Below are 16,773 nucleotides of genomic sequence, written 5' to 3' on the forward strand. Positions count from 1 at the left end.
ATAGACCTGTGCAGGCTGGAGCCATCCCCGGTGGGTCTCGATAAGCCAGGAAGGTCGTTTTCTTTGGGAGACTGTCGTCTTGATTTGGGTTTGAGTACCATCTTGATGCGGTATGAAATCTGTCCCTGACTTTCATTGACGTGATCAGTGGTTCTGCCTTGGCTCTGGAACATACTCAGGGCTGGTCTGGATGATGGATCCTCCCTAGACTTCTTCCTTGAACGCTGATGGGGAGGCTACAGTTGCTACTGCTTTCTGCCAAACCCAGATTCATCCCTCGGGCCAAGAGGAGCAGTCAATACAGACACTAAGGAGAAAGCCACCTGGCTTCCGCAGGTGGAAATCTCTGACCGTTTGGTGGGATTTGTTCCACTGGCAGTCTCCAGGACCCTGGAGGCCATGGCTGTGGTCAGTACTGCAGACCGGCTTCTCTTCCCGCGGCTCGAAGTCCTGCTCCCGGTTGGTGTAGTCGTTGTAGTAATCAAACTAAATGAATTTGGCCAGTGTGTCAGTCAGATGAACGGGTCAAGAAGGAATTCTTCTAAGTCCTAGTGCAAGAGTCTTTCCAGAAGACTATACCGTCCTTCTCCTCTGTCTTACTTTCTTCAGTTTTGTCCTCTGCCTTCTTCATATCCTTCCCTCTTCTCGTCTCGAGTTCTATCTAGGTAGACTCAGGAGCTGTCCTGCCAGACAGCCTTCTGGGGCGGGTAGGATCTGAATGGGGCCACTGTTGTGCCCATGGACATACACCACCCACCACTAAAGCCTCTCAAGGTATAAATGTACGGTTATGCTTATTATTAACTACAGACAGAGCACCTGCGGGTGGAAAGGTTGCGGAAGTTCCCAGAAGCACCACACCCTTGTAGCACCCTTCACTTTATAGGCCAAATGGACACAGTGGGACAATTATGGAATCCTGAAAACTTCCTGTTCAGGAAGTGGTCTTGTAAAAGGGGGAAGCGTCCGAGGCTTTAGCAACTGACATCAGCCTGTTTTGTGTTGACTGACTTAGACCAGCTGAGCTAGCTGTCTGCAAAAAGGGGCGGAAGTAAGCCTCGAGTGACATAAGCCCTGCTTTGAATGAGGTGTTATTTAGGACTTTCTCATCAAGCAATGTGCTTGTGCTATGCGCGAACGCTCCATTCATTCATCCAACAGATAAGTTTTGTGTCTCATAACATATTGTGAGAATTGTTCCAGACCCTAGGGCTGTACCAGATGCCAAGACAGCCAAAGTTTCTGCCTTCGAGTTCAGCCTCTGAACCCGCCCCCCGCCCCCGATGGGTCCTAGCCCTTCTTGGCCCTGTACTAACTTATCTACCCTTTCCCCACAGCCAGACCATGTCACTGGAAGCACCCTTCACGGCCTTCTCTCATCTCATTTCTCTAGTTCTCCCAAAGCTGGCTTCCTGCCCAGCAGGTGCTTTTTCCTGGTGACCCTTCCATACGTTAGAGAGGAGGAGGCCTTGTCGGCTCACCTTCAGGGAGTCAAGTTTTCCAAAGGGCAGCCATTAGGACTATTCATATCTCTGAGAGGACACTGCGCCAATGGGGCAGAATGAAGCCAAAGGGCTTCAAGGCCTGAGTCATCCTCTAAAGCTCTTTTTGACCTCGAACAAACAAATCCTATGTTACACATCGGATATTTTCCGGAAACGAAACCAGGTTCCATAGAAACTTGTTGTTTTCTGGAAGAGAATTCCAGTAGAGCTTTAAAAATGTCAAGTTACATCCATACAGGTGGACGTGAAAATTTGACTTTATGTATCAGTCCTACGGGAGTAATTTCATTCTTCTTGTATTTATGTGTGTTCCAAAAATCATCTAAAACATTGGTAACTGAAACATACCAATCAATAAAAATCTCTTCAGTGCAGATTCAACCTGGGAATAGGATAGAGCCCAACAAGTTAGCAGTGCTTGGGTATTTCAAAAGATAGACATCTTGGGGGCACCAGGGGGCTCAGTTGGTTAAGGGGCCAACTCTTGATTTTGGCTCAGGTCATGATCTCAGGGTCCTGGGATAAAGCCCCTTGTTGGGCTTCATGCTCAGCAGGAAGTCTGCTTGAGGATTGTCTCTCCCTCTCCCTCTGCCCCTTCCCCAGCTTGTGCACACACTTGCGCACGCACTTGTGCACTGCCCTTTCTCAAATAAATAAATTTTAAAAAAAGACATCTCTTTTTGATACTCAGAGACAGGATATTTACAAATGGTTTCACCTGTCTGCACACCCATAATAAAACCCTCACACTTGCACACGCACTTGTGCACTGCCCTTTCTCAAATAAATTTTTAAAAAAGACATCTCTTTTTGATACTCAGAGACAGGATATTTACAAATGGTTTCACCTGTCTGCACACCCATAATAAAACCCTCCCCATGGAAACGGGGTCTCCAAATCCAAACTCTTCCTCCTGCTCATTATATCCTCAGCGTGAGTTCATCATTCTCTCTGATGGGTCATACACATTGTGCTGGAGACCAGCATGGAACCAGCCAAGATTCCTGCCAAGTCTCTATCCCCCATTTAGAAGACCAAATGGACTCCAAACAGACCCTGAGATGTCTATCTTTACTATCTAAACAATGTCCCGAGGAGGTAATGTTCTAGACTGTCTGGGCAGGGAATTGGGAATAGAATTCCTTCTCCATCCTACACTCCATTTGAAAAGTACTTCCTCCACCAAATTTCTTGAGTGACCTTCTACGACCCACCAAGCCAGCTCCCTCGTACCTCTCCTGAGTAAGCCATTGCTCACGGAAACGCGGCGACAACTGCCCAGAGGAAGGGAGGTTGGGGGACTCTGAGCTTCTCTTAAAAATTAAGCAATCCAAAGGTGGTACATTTTAGCTGCTTTAAAATGACCCTCACCCGTGAACGAGGGTGTAGCGGCTTGATTCTAAACCTGGTAAATTTCAGGAGGTGGAACTGATATTTTGAAGATGTCCCTGGTGGATTTGTGAGTGGCCGGCCTAGAGGGGAGGTTTAAGGGAAGGGAGGGGGTTGGGGTGACCGGGTTTTAGTGGGAGTATCTGGGCAGGTAGGGCACTGGTTACAGAGAGAATGATATTGGGGGTTGATGGAAGTTGGGGATGGGTATGGAGAAGGTTTCTGGAAAAATCTTAGAAGAAAAAATGCTTTGATCTTAAAAGTCTAAATGTAGGGGCAGCCTTAAAGCGCACTCACTGGACGGCCTTTGGTGACTCTGAAGATTTTTACTCATAGAAGCTTAGCGATCTATTCAGTTGTTTACCCATGACGGTCACCCTCTGTTTGCCTCCCTTAACCTACCACGCATCAGGCACCGTACTTCGCTTATGAGGAACTGTGTTTGAAGATGATGAAGATAAAGCTCAGACCTAAGACAACTAGACTAAAGTCACCTAGCTAGAAATATGCGCAGTGAGTTCTCTCCCTGTGTGTTTATACCGTATGAAAAGCCCAATCCAGTAGGTGCTTGGTGGCTTCAAAACAAACAGCATCTTTGTGGTCCTTGTGAAATGCCTGCTACGCAAACCTTCTCCTGACCACCAGGGACTTCCTCCTGTGATGGCACAGTCCTACGGACCCGCTGAGAAAAATGAGTTTGAGAGCCATGTCTTTGAAAAACCCTTCGTACCCTCTTGGAATATATGTATGGTGACCCTATTTCTTCACCAAACCTTTTGACACAGGATCAGATATTGGTAGTCCATTAGCAGTAGGGATTACTCTAGAAAGCCCAGCTTATTCAGTTCCCCTGGAGGTGGAACTGGGAGGGTCTGTTTGCAGAATTAGTCCCTGGGGCGGGTGGACTCTGGGTGGTTTCTTCCCAGGAAATAACCCCTCACACCTGATGTCTCAGACTGATGCTTTCCCCTGGAGCTGGAGCTTGGCGTTCTAGGACATTGTCCAAAACCCGGGGCCTCAGGTCCTGGCCCACGTTACAGGGGATATGGGAGGTCTTGCTCCTAAAGAGCAGCGTCAGTTCCTGATCAAGACCCTGAAATCCCCTTTGATCTATATAATTTGTGACTTGGGAAGTAAAAGAAATCAACTCCAGGCAGCTTAAAAGAAAGGAATCCATTCCATGTACCCAGCAGTCCCTCAAGGAGCCCGAGGCCAGAAAGCAGCCAGACTCCTGGAAGGGACCAGCACCAGCCTGGAACATCGCCCAGAACCTTGGAAGGCACTTTCTTCACCTCCTGTGCTTTTTCTCCAGGCGTCTGCTTCCCTTCTATTTCCTAGTGGTTAGACTTCTCTGCTTTCCAGTCATAGCAGGGGGGCGGGGGGGGCCCACAGCAGTCAGATTTCCATGGTGTTAGTTCAGATGCACAGAAGAGAATGGATTCTTTCTCGATCCCACCCCACCCTCTGGGGAAATGTCTACTGGGTCCGCACTGTGGTCTCTCCTGAACCCGAGTCAGGTCGGGGCTTGGTGGTTCAAACATGGCTGCCGTGGGGGGTGCACATTAGGAGAGGAATAGCCAGAAAGAACTTCTTCTCTGAGTTTGGTCCTGAGCAGATGCTGCTCAGAACAGTGAGGGTGGGAGTGTGACTGGGCCCCAGCGAGGAGGTCCGTTGGGTCCTGTAGGTGCTTGTCATTTGGTCATAGTCCCCTTGGATCTATGGGGACTGTCATTAGTTTCTACTCAGTACACTTTCTACTTTTTACTTCAGAAGCTGCTCCTTCTCCATTCCATGTTGACCTGAGAGAAATCATATTGTATTTTTCCCTTTGTGGTTGGCTTATTATTACATTATTTTATTATATTATTTTAAGTAGGCTCCATATCCAGCGTGGAACCCAACGTGAGGCCTGAACTCACAACCCTGAGATAAGACCTGAGCTGAAATCAAGAGCTGGACACCTCGGCGCCCTTAGGGTTGGCTTATTTTACTCAGCATAATGTCCTATAGGTTTATTCATGTTGTAGCCTGTGTCTGATATTCCTTCCTTTTTTAAGGCTGGGTAATATTCCATTGTATGGATGTACCACATTTTGCTTAATTATTCATCCTTGGATGGACACTTGAGTTGTCTCCACCTTCTGGCTCTTGTGAATAATGCTGCTAGGAACATGGGTGTACAAATATGTCTTCAAGATCTTGTTTTTGATTCTTTTGGGCATATACGCAGAAGTGGGATTGTGGGACACCTGGGTGGCTCAGTCGGTTAAGCATCTGCCTTCAGTTTAGGTCATGATCCTGGAGTCCCGGGATCGAGCCCCATGTCAGGCTCCCTGCTCAGCGGGGAGTCTGCTTCTCCCTCTCCTTCTGCCCCCCACCCAGCTTGTGCTCTCTCTCTCTTGCTCTCCCATTCTCAAATAATAAATAAATAAAAATCTTTAAAAAAAGAGAAAGAAGCTGGATCATATGGTAATTCTACATTTACTTTTTTTTTTAAAGAGCCACCATACTGTTTTCCACAGCAACTGCATGCACTGTTTTATATTCCCTCTAGCAGTTCAGAAGCGGTTCAATTTCTCCACATCCTCACCAACACGTTTTATTTTCTGTTTTGTTTTTGTTTTTGTATAGTGGTCATCCTATGAGTGTGAAGTGATATCTCATTGTGGTTTTATTTTGCATTTCCCTCATGATCAGTGATGTTGAGCATTTTTACATGTACTTATTGGTCATTTGTGTATCTTCTTTGGAGATTTCTATTGAATTTCTACTTGAATATGCCTACTCACATCCATTACCCATTTTTGAACTGTTGTTTTTTTTTATTGTTGAGTTATAGGAGTTGTTCATATATTCTGGATATTAACTCTTTATCGCATGTATGATTTGCAAATGTTTTCTCCCATTCCATGGGTTGCTTTTCACTCTGTTGATTGCATCCTTTGATGTACAGAACTTTTAAATTTTGATGTAGTGCAATTTATCTATTTTTCTTTTGTTGTCTGTGCTTTTATAGTAATATCTACGACATCATTGCCAAATCCAATGTCATAAAGCTTCCCCCCCATGTTTTCTTATAAGAGTTTTATAGTCCAGCTCTTATGTTTAAGTCTTTGATCCATTTTGAGTTAATTTTTGTATATGGTGTGAGGTAAGGGTCCAACTTAATTCTTTTGTGTGAGGAGATCCAGTTTTCCCAGCATAATTTTTGAAAAGACTGTATTTCCCCCATTGAATGGTCTTGGCACTTTTGTCAAAAATCATTTGACTACATCTGTGAGAGCTTATTTCTGGGCTCTCTATCCTATTCCTTTGGCCTATATGTCTGTCTTTATGCCAGTATCACACTGTTTTGATTACTTCAGCTTTGTAAAAAGTTTTGAAATCAGAAAGTGTGAGTCCTCCAACTTTATTCTTCATTTTCAAGATTGTTTTGGTTATTTGGAATTCCTTGAGAAGCCATATGAATTTTAAGATGGATTTTTCTATTTCTATAAAAAACACCATTGGGATTTTTATAGGATTGCTCTGAATCTGTAGTTTGCTTTGGGTAGTATTGACATCTTAACAATACTGAGTCTTCCAGCCCACAAATGCAAAATGTCTCTCCATCAATTTGGGTCTTCTTTACTTCCTTTCAGCAACGTTTTGTAGTTTTCAGTGCACGAGTCTTTTGCCTCTTTGGCTAAGCTAGTTTCTATGTATTTTATTCTTTTTGATACAATTGCGAATGAAACTATTTTCACAACCTTTTTCAGACAGTTCGCTGTTGGTGTACTAGAAATGCAATTTTTGGGGGCACCTGGGTGGCACAGCGGTTGAGCGTCTGCCTTCGGCTCGGGGCGTGATCCCGGCATTGTGGGGTCGAGCCCCACGTCAGGCTCCTCTGCTGTGAGTCTGCTTCTTCCTCTCCCACTCCCCCTGCTTGTGTTCCCTCTCTCGCTGGCTGTCTCTATCTCTGTCAAATAAATAAATAAAATCTTTAAAAAAAAAAAAGAAATGCAATTTTTGCACATTGATTTTGTATCCTGCAACTTTTCTGATTTCCTTTATTAATAGTTGTAACATTTCTTTTGTATGTATTTGTGGAATCTTTTGGGTTATCTGCATATGAGGTCATGTCATCTGTGAACAGAGATAAGCCTTTTATTTCTTTTTCTTGCCTAATTGCTCTGGCTAGATTCAGTTCTATTTTGAATAGAAGTGCTAAAAGTGGACATCCTCTCTTTTCAGGACTCCCCTGACACTAAGTGTAGATCTTTTGTTACTGTCCCACAGGTCCTGAGACTCCATTCCTTTTTTTTTTTTTTAAGAAAATTATTGGGGTGTCTGGCCAGCTCAATTGGTAGAGTGTGCGACGCTTGATCTCTGAGTCATAACTTCGAGACCCATGCTGGGCATACAGATTACTCAAAAAGAAAAAAAAAGGAAATTACTTTCCCCTTGTTGTCCAAATTAGGTGATTTTATGAATTACCCGCAAGCTTGCTAATCCTTTCCTCTGTATTTTCCACTCACTGTTGAGCGTATCCAGTTATTTTTGTTGTTTGTCAATGTTAGTTATTGTATGTTTAATTTCTAAAATTTCCATTTGGTTCTTTTTAAATATTTTTCATGTCTTTGCTGAGATTTTTTTACTTCTCCCATTTGCTTAAAGAGTGCTTGTAGTTGCTTGTTGGAGCATTTATATAACTGCTGCAAAATCCTTGTCAGATAATTCCAACATCTGCATCGTCTCAGTACTGCTCTCTGATTATCCTTTCTCATCTGAGTTGAGATTTTCTTGGCTCTTGTTATGAGTAATTTTGGATTACATCCTGGGCATTTTGAGTACAAGGTTATGAGACTCTCCCCCTTTTTACATATCTATTTTAGCAGGCAGTCAAGCTATTTATATTAAGAACGAATGTCCTGGCCTACTTTTCTGGGCTATGTTTTAAATGTTAATTACTTTTCAAAGCCTTTGCAGTGCTTTTGTGGTCTGCTGCTCACGAGCTACCTGGAGGCCAGCCTGAAGCCTGGGCAGGATTCCACACCATCGTTGAGCTCTCAAAGCTTTTGCTGTGTTGATCCTGGTCAGTTTTACAGATGGGATGTGTCCAGGACTGGATACTTAAAGCATCCCATTCTGCTATGAATGCCTCCTCCTCAACCCCTCAATTCATATGTTGAAGCCCTAACCCGTCCTGTGATGGTTTTTGGAGATGAGGCCTTTGGGAGGTAGTAAGATTTGGTTAAGATTAGGAGGGTGAGGCCCTCATAATGGGATCACTGTCCTTGTAAGGAGAGGTCCCAGAGAGCACTCCCCCGCCACCCCATGCCGTGTGAGGACACGGTGAGGAGGTAGCAGTCTGCAAGGCAGGAAAGAGCCCTCACCAGAACTGACACTCAGGCGCTTTGATCTTGGACTTCCAGCCTCTAGCCTCCAGCACTATGAGAAAATGGCCCTCATGCTTCTCTCCCCCTTTCTTTCCAGTCCCTGCCGCCAGGGCACCGAGGCCTTAGTGTAGACCTTCTCGTCTCTCGGGAGGCATCTGCAGAAGCTCCTGGCTGGCCTTCCCACCTCTTTTCTCCCACCTTTCGGTGCAGGGTAACCCTCCAGAACCCAGGCCATTTTGGCCCTCTCCTGCCAACACCCTTCCATGGCTTCCTGTGCCCTTGGGAGAAGTTCCAAGTCTCCCAGCTAACGAGGCCCTGGAGGGTGATTTCTGCAGACTCACACCTTCCCCTCATTCCCAATCTTGCGTTGTCGAATGTATTCCCTCAAGGCCACCAGGACACACCAGCCCTGAGTCTTACCTTCACCTGGGTCACGTTTATTTTACTAGCTTGTTCTCAGGAAGCCCTCCCTAGGCCAAGATGGTGGGGCAGCTTTGCCTGCCATGGCTCCCAGTGCAAAAGTCCCTTACTCTCAATGGCCTTGACCTTTCCTCTGTCTTCCTCAGACTGTGGCCTCCAGAGCCAGTGCTTCTGGGTTTCTCTGCTGTACTCTGGTTGTCGCACTGTGCCTGGCGTGTGGCAAATGAGTCAATGAACACATCTTCACCTGCATTTGGATCCCATCGTCGTTCATGATGGCAGGACTTTGCCTCCAAGAGTCCCTCGCCTGCAAGCCCTGACCTCTCTTCTTCCTCTATTTAATTCCTCTTTTCCTCCTACTCAACAGAAACTTCCATCAATGCTCTCACCTGAACCCAGCTGCAATTTGTAATGTATTAGTTGACTTGAATCCCATGTTGAATGAGAGACTGTAGTGGGAGGAAGGGTGGCTGTTTGCTGGATCAGGTGAGCATGGGACCTGGGGAAACGCTCTCCCAACGGCCCTCATGATGGGATCACTGTCCTTGTAAGGAGAGGCCCCAGAGAGCACTCCCCTGCCACCCCATGCCATGTGAGGACACAGTGAGAAGGTAGCAGTCTGCAAGGCAGGAAAGAGCCCTCACCAGAACTGACACTCAGGCGCTTTGATCTTGGACTTCCAGCCTCTAGCCTCCAGCACTATGAGAAAATGGCCCTCATGCTTCTCTCCCCCTTTCTTTCCAGTCCCTGCCGCCAGGGCACCGAGGCCTTAGTGTAGACCTTCTCGTCTCTCGGGAGGCATCTGCAGAAGCTCCTGGCTGGCCTTCCCACCTCTTTTCTCCCACCTTTCGGTACAGGGTAACCCTCCAGAACCCAGGCCATTTTGGCCCTCTCTTGCCAACACCCTTCCATGGTTTCCTGTGCCCTTGGGAGAAGTTCCAAGTCTCCCAGCTAACGAGGCCCTGGAGGGTGATTTCTGCAGACTCACACCTTCCCCTCATTCCCAATCTTGCATTGTCGAATGTATTCCCTCAAGGCCACGAGGACACACCAGCCCTGAGTCTTACTTTCACCTGGGTCACGTTTACTTTACTAGCTTGTTCTCAGGAAGCCCTCCCTAGGCCAAGATGGTGGGGCAGCTTTGCCTGCCATGGCTCCCAGTGCAAAAGTCCCTTACTCTCAATGGCCTTGACCTTTCCTCTGTCTTCCTCGGACTGTGGCCTCCAGAGCCAGTGCTTCTGGGTTTCTCTGCTGTACTCTGGTTGTCGCACTGTGCCTGGCGTGTGGCAAATGAGTCAATGAACACATCTTCACCTGCATTTGGATCCCATCGTCGTTCATGATGGCAGGACTTTGCCTCCGAGAGTCCCTTGCCTGCAAGCCCTGACCTCTCTTCTTCCTCTATTTAATTCCTCTTTTCCTCCTACTCAACAGAAACGTCTCTTCTGTCAATGCTCTCACCTGAACCCAGCTGCAATTTGTAATGTATTAGTTGACTTGAATCCCATGTTGAATGAGAGACTGTAGTGGGAGGAAGGGTGGCTGTTTGCTGGATCAGGTGAGCATGGGACCTGGGGAAACGCTCTCCCAACTCTTCTCGTCTTCTGGTGGCTCCCACTGCCTTGATGGAGGCCTTCTGGGCTCCTTGGGGTTGTGGATGGACGCACTGTCCGGCACACCAGGGCCCTTTGAGCACTGAATCGCCACACGTGCTGCTGCCCGGAGTGGCCCCTGTCTTGCTGTCTGTGTGTCCTGGTGACATTGCTCCTGAGCATGCAAGGCCTACAGCCTTCAGGTACCTCACAGCATGGTCTCTCGGAGCCCTTGCCCAGGCTGAAAACTGTTGCCAAGGCCCAGTTTCAGTTTGCACTTTGGGAAGTAGCCACCCTCTACTGGGGTCTTGAGAGATGGCTGGGGAGTGACCATGACATTTCAAAGTCCAGAGTGTGGATGGCGAACACTTCATTGGGGTGGCCAGATACGCCTTAGCTGAGCCAACAGAGAGCTGGCCAGGGCAGACGTGTGGGGATTTAAAATAAAGCCATGAAACACAGAGTGTGCACGTCCGTGGTGGCCAGGCAACCAAGCTTTATTAAAATTACTCTGATCTGATCGAAGGGTTCCAGGCAACCATGCTTTGAGGAGTCCAATTAAATTCACATGAAGGAGAAATAACATTAGATCAATTTCTGCATAACCTTATTTTTGCGACTATTTACAATACAGCTATTTCTGTAGACGGGTGCATTTCTCTTCTCGGAAAAGGAAAACAAGAGAAAGGATCACGCGAAACTGTTTTTAGGAGAGACGTGGAAAGACACTGGCGGGCAATGTTTAAAGTGTGACCGTTGAGATCAGCTCCCCGCCCCCCACTCCCGGTGTGTGCTTAGAATTTAAAATATGTAGATTTTAAGATTAGAAGGTAATTACATGAGTATGAAGTATGCTGCATGGAGCTCTGGTATTACATAATCTCATCTGTAGGGACTCTGGGGCTAATATCCTGACCCCCGTGCGGAGGGGGCTGACCTGGCTGATCATTTCCACGTGGTGCCAGGAGGACACACGGGTAGATCCGTCACAGGTCAGGGGGAGTGTGACATCTGTCTGGCACAGCTCAGGGACGCAGGCATTTGCACTGACTTCTCCTGGCAGAGCCCCCTCAGTGCTTTGACTCCTCTTGAGCCAACGAAGCAAGAAGATCCCGGCCCATGTTTGCTCGCTTTTCGGCCTCATCTGGATTGTTCCGCAGCCTCAGCTTTGCTTCCATTCTCTGCCTCCATTCCTCTCTGAGCCTGAAAATAGAAACGAAACTGAGCAGAGCACCCATGTCCATGGTGGTTGGTTCGGGGATGCTTCTTTCCTTATTTTTCCCCCTGAAGTTTTCTGTGTGTCTGTGTGTGTGTGTGTGTGTGTGTGTGTGCATTCAGGTTTTAAAAGGTATGCAGACGACTTGATATATATTTATACATATGCACATTTACATACTCACATATGCATGTTTTGTATATTTAAATATATTCATATATTATAATTGTGTATTATAATAAAACTATAGTATATTTAAATATATTAAATATTTGTGTATTTTTATAGGTATATATTTAGCTCTATATATTTATAGGTATTTATTTTATATTTTATAAGCATATATCTTATATTTTATAGGTATATATCTAGCTCTCACTTCTGTTCAGAATATTCTAGTCTTAATCCTTCAAACTTTTCCTTTGAGAGTGCAATGTCTTTTAAAGTACAGGGAGAGGGGTGCCTAGCTGGTTCAGTGGGTGGAGCACACAATTAACTCTTGATCTCAGGGTTGTGGGTTCGAGCCCTACATTGAGTGTAGAGCTTACTTTATTTTTTTTATTTTTTTTTAAAGATTTTATTTATTTATTCGACGGAGAGAGAGACAGCCAGCGAGAGAGGGAACACAAGCAGGGGGAGTGGGAGAGGAAGAAGCAGGCTCCCAGCAGAAGAGCCTGATGTGGGGCTCGATCCCATAACGCCGGGATCACACCCTGAGCCGAAGGCAGACGCTCAACCGCTGTGCCACCCAGGCGCCCCGTAGAGCTTACTTTAAAGTGAAGAAAAAAAAACTTAAAAAAAAAAAAAAAACCAAAGTACGGCGGGCGGGGGCGGGGGGAGCCTCTGTCCATCTAGAATTGTTTACTCGGCCAAGCTATCTTTCAAAAACAGAGGTGAAATAAAGATGTCTTCAGCCATACAAAAACTGAAAGAATTCGTCACCAGCAGCCTGTCCCTGCAGGACACGTTAAAGGAAATCCGTCAAGCGGAGGGAGGACGACACCAGATGGAAATCGGGATCTGAAGGATGGAGGGAAGGGCCCCTGAGAAGGCGACCGTGTGGGTATAATTTTCCCTCCCAACTTGACTCTCCTAAAAAGGTAATCAGTGTCTGAAAGCAAACCTGTTAATGACACTGCATGGGGTTTGTGAGGTGTGTGGAAGCAGAATCGTACTTTGCACAAAGGCCAAGGGGGGAGCAGCGGGGCTCCGCTTCTGGAAGCCTCCCACGCCCTGCAGGAGACCATGTGGGGCTAGAAGGCACACGGTGACAGAGACCCTAAAGTAACCCTCGAGTAACACCAAGAGATATCATGGAAAAGCCAACAGAAGACATGGCACGAAATCATGATGAATATGTAATTAACCCCAAAGAAGGCAGAAAAAGAAAGGAATGAAGCCCAGATGAGAGAACAGGAGACAAATGGCAACATGGCAGATTTAAACCCAATTGCACCAGTTTGCGTTAATGATGTGAGCCACCCGATTAAAAGGCAGGATCGCCAAATTGAATAAAAACCGATACTGAAATAAATGTTGCCTGCAGGAAAATCACCTGTATTATGAAGATGGCAATAGTTTAAAACTAAAAGTGTTAGAGGTGAATTAGACACTTAGGGAGTCAGGGCCAGGGTCCCCAACAAGGCATCAGGGAGCTGGTGGGACAGCTGAGACAAAGCCGCCCTAGCATCCTGCTTCACAGCTTCGACAAGGCCACCATAGCATCTGTCTGGAAGCCTCTGCAGGAATGACTTTTGCAAAACATCCTGAAACAAAACAATTAGCCATAAAACATCGGTCACTACCCCAGGTTGAGGCAGTTGGTCTCCAGATGTCAGCCCAGAAGACCAGCAACACGGGAACAAGAACCCGAGAGGCAGACAGGTGCGTGATCAAAGCCCTGATTGGCACATCTTAGCAGCCAATCCACAGGGACCCACACTCAGGGTGCTCAAGATAGGTCCTCGAAAGAGCTTATAAAACCCCTAGATTTGAACGCTGAAACAGCAACCCTCTCGGGTCCCCTCCCTCTCCGGGAGCTTTATACTATCGCTCGATAAACTTTGCTTTGCTGCCCACCACTCTGTCCGGTCTACCTCTTCATTCTTCGAAGCGCTGTGACCAAGAACCGCGGGCGTTAAGGGACCAAAAATCCTGTAGCAAATGGATGAGAAAAGATTCCCTCTTAACCCCAATCAAAGAAACTGAGTGGTTGCAGTAGAGTCAGACAAGGTGGATTTCAAAGGCAAGAACATTACCAAGGAGAAAGCGCGTCATTTTGCAATAAAGGGATCAATTTATCAAGAGGACATAACAATCCCAAACATTTGTGTAAAAACAGAGCTTCCAAATACACAGAGTGAAATGAGACCGAGCTGTAAGGAGAAAGAGACAAATTCGCAATGACGGCTGAAGATTTCAACACGCGCATTTCAGCCATCGAGAGAACATCAGGTCATCAGTCAGGCCATGGAACACTGGTCAAAGTAACAAGGAGAAACCCAAGGCACAGGGAGATCTGCCAGCTCGCCCGGATCACAGGGGCTCAGACGCTCCCCTGGCGTTCTGCCTCTGCTACACTCAGTTCTGGACTAAGTGGCTGAGCGCGGGACGCAGGGGAACTGACCTTGGGCACGTGTTCCTGTCCCAGTCTCAGAACCACCTAATGAACTGGGACCATCTTCTCCATCTTGAGCAGGGACGAGACGGAGTAGTGGGTGAGCGCAGAGACCTTCTGGAGGGGGGAGCGAGGTTCAAATGGGAAGAAGGGGAGAAGGATAAAGAAGTTCGAGTCTCGCCGTATCACCAGCCAGGAAGCTTATTTTCTGCAGTCTTGTGTTATGTGCATAGACCGACACTGTGCACATGTATTTTCCTGTTTTAACAAACTGCGGTTTGTTTCGGAGCTGATTTGCTCACCCCTTGGCGTGCACCTCACTTTCTGCATCTTCTTCAAGCAGTTCCACTGCGCCTGAGACCTTCTGCGTGTTCCCCGAGGGGACACACGCATATGCACGGTGGGGCACACGCATGTGCACGGCGTGGGCAGCATGCTGAGTGGCCTGGCCTGGGGACGGGAGATGGCAGGGACCACAGAAATGACTGAGCGTGCACCTCAGCTTCTCAGGGAATCCCTGGAGGACACGCCCTAACACGACCCTCCAGCAGCTAGGACAGCCTGCTTCTCCTTGCCTGAGGCCGGGAATACGGTAGGCCGAGCAGGTCTCCAAGTGCGGGAGAGGCCGGTTTCCGTCTGGGGCTCAGGAGGGCGTTTGGAAGGCGACTGTGAGTTTCAGTTGTGTGACCTGGTGCGTACCGTCAGCCCAGCAAGCATGCACTGGTGGAGTCCCGACCCCCGCCGTCGGGCCAGCACACAGCTGCCCCACCACCCCTGGCTGTGCCCTTTTCAGACAGCGGCTGAGCTGTTCCAAGAGAGGACAAAGGACCCAGAGGGGCGGGGCCTCACTGGCTCCCCCAAGTGGAGGCGGTGTATGACGGTGGTGAGCTGCCCCTGTTCCCACAGCCATGGCAACCCCGGTTTGGCCAAAGGGGTTACTGTGTTGCAGGGGGCAGACTAGCGTGGCTGCAGCTGGGATGTCCAGCAGAGGGGTGACAACCCCAAGGGGTTACTGTGTTGCAGGGGACAGACTAGCGTGGCTACAGCTGGGATGTCCAGCAGAGGGGTGACAGCCCCTCGCCCCCCTCAGAGAACCCCGCGGGGCATCCTGTGTCTTCATGCAAATGAGCACGGAGCATCGGTCACTGTCTCCTTTGCTTGGCTGCTTTTCACGGACACATCTGCTGACCTGCTCCCCAAATTTAGTGCAACCGTCATGCCCTAGAAATGGTGACAAAGAGGAGAGATTTTTCCATTTATAAAGATTCAGATCAACGTGTCCATTTGTTAACGTGGAAGAATGTTTACAGTGACTGCCCACAACTAGAGGTGGTGACAGGAGCACATGCAAGGAAGATTGAAATAATCAGGTCATCTAAGATGCCCGTCTGGCATTCTTCCAGGGAAATCAGTTTTGTTCTAAAAAAAGAAAATAGACAAACAAGGGTGGTAATACGGTGTCCACGTGAGTCCATGGTGGGGATGTTGATGGCATGGGATATATATAGGAATTCTACTTTCTGCTTAATTTTGCTGTGAGCCTAAAAGTGCCCTAAAAAATAAAGCCTGTTTTTATTTTTTTAAAAAGATTTTATTTATTTATTTGAGGGAGCGAGAGAGCGGGAACACGCGCATGAGTGGGGGGAGGGGCAGAGGGAGAGGGAGCATCTCAAGGGGACTTCGACTCGGGCTCAGTCCCACGACCCTGAGATCATGACCTGAGCCCACATCAAGAGACGGGTGCTTAACCGCCTGAGCCACCCAGGTGCCCCCCAAATAAAGTCTATTTAAAAAAAAAATAATAATAATAATAAAGGTAGACAAACGAGCCACGTACTTCCTCAGGGCACTTCTCCCCAGGCGGTACTCCTCGGATTCGCGGTAGTAGGTCTGCTTGCCGATCTCCCGCTCCCAGAAGCGCTTGAGCTCGTGGCAGGTGTTCCCGCAGAAGATCTCCCGGCGGACGTACTGATTGTTCATCCCCTGGAAAAGGACACGTCAGTCGGACCCCCGTGGAACACGGACCGCCGTGGAACACGCTCCCTCGGACTCTGGAGGGTACAGACTCTGTGAACGCGGCCCCTGCCATGTATTTGAGGGGGACCCTGGCCAGCCACTGAGCCTCACCGCCTGTTGCCAGGACACAGTGACGCGGACGCAGACGCTCCCCGGCGGAGCACCGCGTGGCGCACGGGCACCCGGCAAACACCTCTGACCTTCCTTCCTCCTCCCGTTCTCCCATTTGAGAAGCACCGCCTTCTCCACTTCCTATCAGCAGGTGATGCGCGCCAGGCGTTTGGTGCGCGGTCCCTTTGTCGTCATCCCAGCATCCCCGCGAGCGGGCCTGCCCTTCCTCATTTTAGGGGTGAGACGTGTGAGGAGTTACAGAACCTGCCTGTGGTTCCACGAGGCAGAAGGTAGGCCGCATACTTCTGACTGTTTTCAAGCCCTTCGCGGAAGGGGCTTGTCACGCAAAGCGGACCCTGCGTCTGGCGCACCGGGAGCAGGCCGCTTTAGGGTGCGGCGCGAGGGTGCGAGCACTTTTGCATGGGACTCTCTGTCAGACGCTCGAGAATGCTCGCAGTTTTACAGGAGGAAACTCTGCCCAACTCCCAGACCTCAGTGGGTCCAGCAGACAGGCCAGAAGCAGGGACT

General features: G+C 48.1%; 1 protein-coding gene across 1 annotated transcript; it reads right to left on the reverse strand.

Annotated features, from left to right (window-relative positions):
* Positions 1 to 11,137: 11,137 nt before the first annotated feature.
* On the reverse strand, positions 11,138 to 16,142 carry FAM240A (family with sequence similarity 240 member A). The gene is made up of 2 exons (XM_008703871.1): positions 15,956 to 16,142; positions 11,138 to 11,488 (listed from the first exon to the last, which is right to left on the reverse strand). Exons 1-2 carry the CDS (start codon positions 16,096 to 16,098, stop codon positions 11,356 to 11,358), a joined length of 276 nt encoding a protein of 91 aa, XP_008702093.1. The 5' UTR covers positions 16,099 to 16,142; the 3' UTR covers positions 11,138 to 11,355.
* Positions 16,143 to 16,773: the final 631 nt, after the last annotated feature.

This window comes from Ursus maritimus, unplaced genomic scaffold (assembly GCF_017311325.1).
Source record: "Ursus maritimus isolate PB19 unplaced genomic scaffold, ASM1731132v1 scaffold_14, whole genome shotgun sequence".
NCBI lineage: Eukaryota > Metazoa > Chordata > Mammalia > Carnivora > Ursidae > Ursus > Ursus maritimus.

What these genes read in the sequence shown, in the direction of transcription:
- FAM240A (XM_008703871.1), bottom strand. Translation starts at nt 16,098, where the DNA reads ATGAACAATCAGTACGTCCGCCGGGAGATCTTCTGCGGGAACACCTGC. An exon ending in GGGAGAAGTGCCCTGAGGAA is followed by an intron (nt 11,489 to 15,955) that starts GTACGTGGCTCG and finishes TTCTATTTTCAG; the next exon opens with GCTCAGAGAGGAATGGAGGC.